The sequence below is a fragment of the Numenius arquata genome, chromosome 23, assembly GCF_964106895.1.
Source record: "Numenius arquata chromosome 23, bNumArq3.hap1.1, whole genome shotgun sequence".
NCBI classification, from domain to species: Eukaryota; Metazoa; Chordata; class Aves; order Charadriiformes; family Scolopacidae; genus Numenius; species Numenius arquata.
In genome coordinates, this window is record NC_133598.1 from 6844595 (window position 1) to 6852133 (window position 7539).

Below are 7539 nucleotides of genomic sequence, written 5' to 3' on the forward strand. Positions count from 1 at the left end.
AAAAAAAAAAAAAAAAAAAGCCCCACAAAATAATAATAAAAGAACGTTTAAAAGGCACGGGGTGTGGGTGAGAAGGGTGAGGAGCCGGGGACAGCCCCCCCCCCCCCCCCCCCGCCCCTTCCTGCCCGAAGCGCTGCGGTGAGGCGAGGGGCGAGGGACCGCCCGGCCCGGCCCCGCCGCTGAGGGGAGGGAAAAAAGGGCGGGAAAGCGGCGGGCGGGGGCGCGCGCAGGGCGGTTGGGCGGCGCGCGCGCGGCGGCCGTTGGGGCCGAGGACCGGGGTGAGGGGGGGGGGGTGTGTGTGGGGGGGGTGGTGGTGACGCGCGGCGGCGGCGTCATGGCGGGGGGCGGCGGGAGGCCGCGCTCCCCCCCGCGGGCGCTGCTGGGGATGGCGGCGGCGGTGGCCGTGGTGGTGGGCTGGGGCGGTCCCAGAGGAGGTAGGGAGGTGGTGATGGGGGCGGGGGGGGGGGGGTCGGCCTCCCCCCCACACCCCCCCACAGCCGGCGGCGGTTCCTCAGGGGGGGGCGGCTGAGGGAGGGGGCCGGGGGCAGCCCTCTGTGGGGAGCGGTTGCGCTCTGCAGGCCCTTCCCTCAGCCATAAAAACCCTTTATAAACGGGGGGGGGGGTGTGTGTCCCAGCAGCGCCCTCTCCCTCTTACCTCAGCCCTGGATGGCTGCGGTCACACGGGGCCAGCCTGGGGTGCCACCGTGGCCTGAAAAAGCACAAATTGTCACAAGTTTTCCCCTCTTCCGAGGGCTCTCGTAACGGAAACCCCCCGTGCCCAGACATCTGCCCACCTCTTCCCCAAAGGCAAAGGCTCACAGCTGCTTCAAGGCTCGATACCCCTCCCACGGGCACCGTGTTGTACCCATCCTGGGGTTCTCGGGGTCGTCGTGGGGAGCCTTAGCTTGCTAGTTACAAAATATAACTATTTTATCGGCTTTTTGTAAAGAGAAAGGCTCAGCTCGGTTGGAACCTGCTCTATAGAGCCAGGCTTGCAGCCTGGGCACTAAAGCAACAAAAACGGGCAAGTCAGAGCTCTTGTTTTTAAGAAAAGGGTGCGAGGAGAAAGGGGAAAAAAAAAAAAAAAAAAAGTAAGGGAAGAGACAGAAACTCGCTAAGGCAAAATAAAAAGTTAACAATCACGCATTTAAATTTCTCCCTGTAACATTCTAAAGTCCTTTTCCCTACAGTGAGAGCCGTACCTACGGAAGAGCAAAATTCCGTTGATTTGATAGGAAATAATTATGTTTTTGGCAGGATCAAACATGAAGGTAAACTTGTATTTTTTAATCTTTGGGTTTTTTTGTTTGTTTTTTTAGTTCTTACTGGACTTTTTAAAACTATGCAGACAACGCCACACACAGAAGCGACACCACCAAGCTTCGCCAAACACGGTGCTGGGGAACTCCGGAATACGATCCCAATAGGGGTTTGAATTTGGGTTTGAAATGGGTTTGGAAATACATAGAATCATGGAATCGCCCCGGTTGGAAGGGACCTTTTAGATCATCTCGTCCGACCAGCAACCTTCGGGGCTGCTATAAGCGCTTTGCCCCAAGCGCTATGAGCGCTTCTGAAAGTTTAACATCTAAACGAGGGTCCTGCTCAGCAACAGGCTGAAAACCTGGTGATTTTTGTCACTCTGCAGCGCGGGAGGGACATTGTCTCCTCCCCACAGTCAGCACCCGCCGCGCCGTGGACAGTTCCGTCATATTAATAACAGCAACCGGAGAGAAACCAGTGACTTTATACTTTCCAAGCCCAGACACGAAAAATAAGCTTCACGTTACATTAATTTATTTATTTTTCAATTAGTATTTTGGCGACTTCATTCCATGTCATTCACCTTGTCCTCTTGTATTCCAGTTACCATTTATGTTAAGGTGTTCACAAACAGCCCGTTTCTGGTATGCATGGATTTGACTCGTTCTCATGAAGAACTAATAGATCCCAAGTATTCATGGGTTGGTCCAGATGGAAAAAGTTTAAAAGGTTAGTGGCTTTGTTCGGACTACAAAGGATTTCCACCCTGCCTGCCTTAGCCATTTTTTCCCCAGTCACTAGTAGAACAGGCTTTGTACCGTACTTTTTCACAAACTTAGTAACAGCCCCTTGAGGGGTGGGAAGGCAATCGGGAAAATATGCCGAGGTAGAGAAATAGTTTCTGTTTTCTATTTACAAGGGAAAAAGTCAACCACAAATGGCTAAGTAGATTACTGTATATGAAATCACATATTTTCCTTGTTTCTACTGATGCCGCCCTACAATAGGATGGTGGGTCCAAACAGTCACTTAGTCCTTTGTCAAATTTTTCCATGAGCTCTGACATTAGACTGCGTTTCTCTTCTCCCACTAAAATTTTCAAATGCTTGAGATAGAAGGAATCAGTGTCATTACGTACAAGATCTCATCTTCAAATGTTCTAAATGAGCTGAACATCAGAAACCAAACATTTCCAGTAATCAAGTATTTCCTGTTTCTATTCTAGGGCAAAAGTATGTGAATCTGACAGAAACAGGAAAGCTGATGGTGATGGGGTTTAAGGAGTCTATGTCTGGAGCCTACAATTGCACTCTTTCTCACAAAATCATAGAAACTACGACACAAGAAGAAAGAGAAATGTTTGAGGCATATCATTTTATGGTGTATGGTAAGATTGCTAACCTACTAGTAAGTTGATGCACATCGCCTTCGGTGGGTTTGTGAAGTGCGCGATTATTGCAAGGCTTGATTAAAAGAAATAATTAGTTAACAGTTTCTCCCAGAATAGAAAATATTTTTTTATATATGTATTTATTCATACACACACTCCCTCCCAGTTTGGGAAAAAGTTTTAAATAACTGCTACCAAGATTATCTGGCCACTCAAAGAATAAAATAATCTCTACCCTTAATAAGAACAAAGTGAACTACAGTAATTCCAGTGGTATCCAAGAAAAGGAAGCTCATGTCTGAGGCCCTCTGCCCCAGCTGCACACTCCAGCCTTCTTCCACCATTCGGAACCACTGCTCACCAATATCACCTCCCCGCCCACAAAATAACACTGCCAAAAATGCTGAAGAAACACTAACTTTTAAAATAATTTTTAAAAAATGTTTACTCCTACGCCATAATTGCATAATCCCAATCCATTTCAGTTACACAGTTTTATAGACAAGTTAGTTCTGTGTAATTTTACTATTTGCCTCCTTTTTTTGGTTTTGATATTTGGGAGCAGCTCCTGGTAACGTAAACACAAATTCCTGTACATTTCAAACTAAAACGTCTCTTACTATTTGAGTCAGCTGCGACAAGGACAGATTTGTTCTGTTATAGTTAATGAGTAAGCTTTATTTATTTGTTTACTTTTGAATAAGAGCCTGTATTTCAGATCCAAAGTACACTGATAGAGATAAGATAGAGACGATCTGTATAAGATTCAATTTGTGATTAAACCCCGGAACTCACACACAAACTGTTCTCTTGAAGCGTACAGAGAAGCTGACCATACATATCAGGTATTTGTTCGCTTTACTACAAGGGAGTGCGAGCTAGCGGCTAACGGCCTCTTCTTTGAGGAACTAAAGAAAATCTTAAACAACATCATCTCTGATCTGACATGTCACATCATAGAGTCCTCCTGCAAATGCCATTCTGTCAAGCTCCCAGATCAAGGCCTCCTGCATGAATTGTTTGTTAGTTTTCAAGGTAACAGATTTCAGTGTTTGTTTGTTGTTTACTTTTGCGAACAATCTGAGAGTACTATAAACAAAGTCTGAAATACACTAAAGCCATGTGTACCTTCAGAAGCTGTTTCCCCTGCTTTCTTTCGGAGTCCCTGTATTTTTTCTCACTAGCCCACAGATGGAGCTAAAATGCAGTTTATACGTCAAATTTGTAGCGTTGTACCTCCCCCAACCTTAGCGAGAAACATGACTTTTCAAGGTGTGCAGCTTGGAAGGATTCTTGAAAGGAGATAGCTGATGAGATCCCATTATTATTTAAAAAAAAAAAGAAAATGGTCATATTTTCTTTTCATTATTTGATTTTTAATAAGTCTGTGAGCTCTGTGGTTTTGCTTGACTCTAGGAAACTGCACAGAGGTTAAAAGCAAGAGCCTCACAGTTCCCTTATGGTAATACTGATGTGGCTATATCGCCTTGCAAAACCAGTTAAATCAGCCCTGATGGCTGCCCTAATTTAGAGATGTTTTATCACGGAGGAGAGGAAGTTATTCATTAACGCTTTGAGCACATTCTCTCCTCTATCTGTTCTCATCGTGCCCCAAGAGGGGCCATCCAACAGGTTATGGAACCTTTTTGTGGCTGTTTGTGGCTGTTTTCCCCTCAGTAACGTCAATAAACATTCAGAACAAACCAAGGATCCGAAGGTTTTAAGTTTACATAAAACTTCAGCCCTCTCTGTAACCTGAGGGTACTATGTGAGAATTTCGTTCCATTCTTCCTGTCAGCTTGGTGTGGTTTTCCCCATATTATTTTTCTGGTTAACCTCTGACTCTTACTGGAACAAAGCAATTTAAGTAACAGGATAGAAACCAACAGGAACAAATCTGGTTTTTTTCCCCCTCCTTTTATTGGTCACTCATTTTTCAACATTCAAATGCACCCACTCAAAAGACCTGTTTCAAAACATGACCTTGACTTCAGACAGGTGGAAAAAAACCAAAACCCACCATTCTTCACAAATTAGAGACAAAATTAAGAGGGTACGATAGGATGAAGTGAGCACCATGGGATGCTAAAAGCAGTAATGCATTTAAAATGTCAGTGTTTTTTTAAATAAACCTAAAGATACCTGCTTGAGCTGTTTGAGTTTACTGTAATATATTCTTCAACACATGTAATGTATCTTTTTTCCCCCCACATGCCCACAGTAAGTCCTTTTGCACCAGGATGGAAAGAAGTTTGCCACCAGGTTCCTTACGATTGTGAAGATGCGACAAACATGAGAGTTCGAGAGGTTCTGTGTCAGCCACCCTTGTGCCTCCTCCGTGTATTTAGCACAAATTTCTGCCTTAGCATCTACAGATTGGACTGGTAGTAATCCAGCTTCCCCCAGATTTTATGGGATTAATATCATGGTGAATGACGATTCACGGATTTCAAATAAATCAGTTCAGGATGGAAAACTGGTTTTTAAAAGTCAAATTGATCCAGACAGTTTAAAAAAAAAAAAAAAACCACAACAGGCTTATTATTTCCTTTATATTTACCTCTAAGAATAAATCATTAGAAACATTATATTAGTATACTGAACTTCTAGATCTCTAAACTGAATCTTTGGTTTATGATTTGGTAAATGGAACACAGTTTAAAGTGAGTCTACTGTAGCTGATTTCTAGAATCTGTTCTCTCTGGCTTCTTAATGTTAAACCACGGTATCAGGTACTGGGTCTGATCCCAGGCACTGTGAAGCCAAAGGAAAACTCGCAGTTAAGGTGACAGGTCAGTGTGTGGGAATCAGGACTATAAAGTATTTACTGATGTTTTTAAAATCGGGGAAAAAACAACTGACTATTTTTTTTTCTTCCAATGTTCCTGAATTTTAGGCAAGAGAGAGAATTGGGGAGTTTTTCCATAAGCAGACATATGCTTTGAAGCGCCAGTTTCGAATTATTCCTACAATTCACTACGTGGACAGCAGTTTCTCAGTGATCCGCATCGACAGCTGTCAACCAGGGTTCGGGAAAAACGATATCACCCACAAGAACTGCGCCAGTTGCTGCGGTAAATATCAAACGCATTGGTTTAAATACAGCTCATTAGCTCTGATTACGGGTTTCTCTCAAGAGTATTTGGTAAATATCAGTGTCAAAAGTGGTATTTCCATTCCTCTGTTGGAAAGACATTCACATTCCTGTTTTTTAAAAAAGGATAGGAGTAGAAAACAAGCTGGTGGTGTCTGTTAGTGCGCTCATAGGTGTAAATATTTCCAAATAGAGTAAGTGGAAGTGATGAAGTGGGTTTTCTCTTTCCTTAGTAGCCACTGGTGAGTGACTGTTCAGGTTATAGAGCGAATGAGAAAGAATTACCTTAATGCTAGTGCTGCTTGAAAACAAGCAGCTGGTTTAAAAGATCTTTTGCCAGCAGCACCCAGGGCTGGTTCTGGAGCTTGGGGTATTTAGCTTCAGGGGTACTACTCGGGGTATTTAGCTTTAGGCTCAGGAGCTTGGGAAGGTCGGGATCCCACCAACAGCACTGGGGAGACAGATGGTGGCGTGGGATGGTCCTAACCCTGGCTGAGGCTGAGGGGAACTGGCTGAAACGCCGACTCTGTTGTCTTCGCAGTGATTTGCAGTCCCGGAACTTACAGCCCTAACAATGAAGTGACCTGCCAGACTTGTACAAAGCCTCAAGTCAAAGTGTACGGAGCAACATCTTGCTAATAAACTGACAACAGAAATTGGGAAACCAACGAGCAGCTGTGAAAGCGTTCTTGCTTTTGTGATGTTCTTTTCATTTTTAGCTGCCAGTTCTGGAATCCTACACGCCTTTGTGAACAATCGCAAAACAGCATCACTCAGGCACCCCTAGATTTCCCTGTGTTCAGGGACCACTTAGACTGTAAAAGTGATGCCTAAAATGAAGCGGTCACGCAAGGTAAGAGTAATTCAGTGAAAAAAAAAAAAGAAAAAAAAAAAAAAAGGATGTTTGTCACATGGCTGTTGGTGCAAAGAGTCTGTTTCTCGGTGGTGACACCAGACACACCGCAGCTCTGTGCTACGGTTTGCTCCAGGAGCATAAAGGAGCTATAAACAACTCAGGGAGAGATGGCAGATAGTTGTAGTGGAATTATGTACCATAATGACATATGCCAGAGTCTCTATGAGCAATTTCTAGCTGATTTAATAGAAGTATTTAATCTTCGCAATTTAAAAGCATTAAAGGGCCTTCCCTTTGTTTTTCCCCGTTTCTTTCTGTGTGTGTGAAGTTTTCCAGCCTGCTCTGGGCAAAATTGGACCCTGACCCGCTCAGGGCTTCCTGTGTCCCTGCTACCAGCAGGAGCTCTGCTGATGAGTGGGAAGTGAAGTTGGGTCCCAAAAACAAGAGAGAAGGTTAATCACAAGTTCTACAGCCCAGAAGTCAGGAGAATTAAGGACCCGGCTTTCACGGTTCTCTTCTTGTCCACTGCTCCCCAGAAAGAAGCGGGTGCATCCCAGGGAGGGAAGAGGAGAGGCCGGAGAGCCCCCTCCGCCTGCCTCCTGCTGCATCTTTTCCTTCAGCTGCATCAAATCCTGGCGGCAGAGCTCTGCCGGCCCCAGGTGCTGTACGAGCAGATGATCCTCTTACTCCAGCTGTAAATTCCCAACAAGTTCACCGGATGAGTAACAAGTCAAGACACGAATTGCCAAAGCACTGAGATAATGGGAAAGTTTCCTTCCCAGGAAAGACTTCCTCCGATCTGCTTTTGAAGGTTCGCTGCTGGATCTGCGGCAATTCATCATTTTGCTCACAAAGGGCTGTTAGTAAAGATTATTGTGCTACTCTCCAGAACCTCACCAGTAACACCAAGTTCTCACCAGCCCCAGAAGGTGCAGA

At 44.8% G+C, this 7539-nt stretch overlaps 1 protein-coding gene across 2 annotated transcripts; it reads left to right on the plus strand.

The window, feature by feature from the left end:
- Positions 1-334: 334 nt before the first annotated feature.
- Positions 335-6413, plus strand: ZPBP2 (zona pellucida binding protein 2). Of its 2 annotated transcripts, none has more exons than XM_074162965.1 (8): positions 335-422; positions 1197-1271; positions 1867-1992; positions 2489-2650; positions 3470-3688; positions 4875-4960; positions 5550-5727; positions 6289-6413. In XM_074162965.1, exons 1-8 carry the CDS (start codon positions 335-337, stop codon positions 6384-6386), a joined length of 1032 nt encoding a protein of 343 aa, XP_074019066.1. In that variant the 3' UTR covers positions 6387-6413. The 2 variants fall into 2 exon arrangements, with proteins under 2 accessions (XP_074019066.1, XP_074019065.1); XM_074162964.1 differs by having other exon boundaries at positions 335-419; positions 1191-1271.
- Positions 6414-7539: the final 1126 nt, after the last annotated feature.

Excerpts from the sequence above, each read along its gene's own strand:
- ZPBP2 (XM_074162964.1), top strand. The coding sequence starts at position 335 with ATGGCGGGGGGCGGCGGGAGGCCGCGCTCCCCCCCGCGGGCGCTGCTG. Across the intron at positions 420-1,190 it reads GGCCGTGGTGGTGGGCTGGG|TGAGAGCCGTACCTACGGAA; the intron begins GCGGTCCCAGAG and ends TTTTCCCTACAG. Across the intron at positions 3,689-4,874 it reads ATTGTTTGTTAGTTTTCAAG|TAAGTCCTTTTGCACCAGGA; the intron begins GTAACAGATTTC and ends ACATGCCCACAG.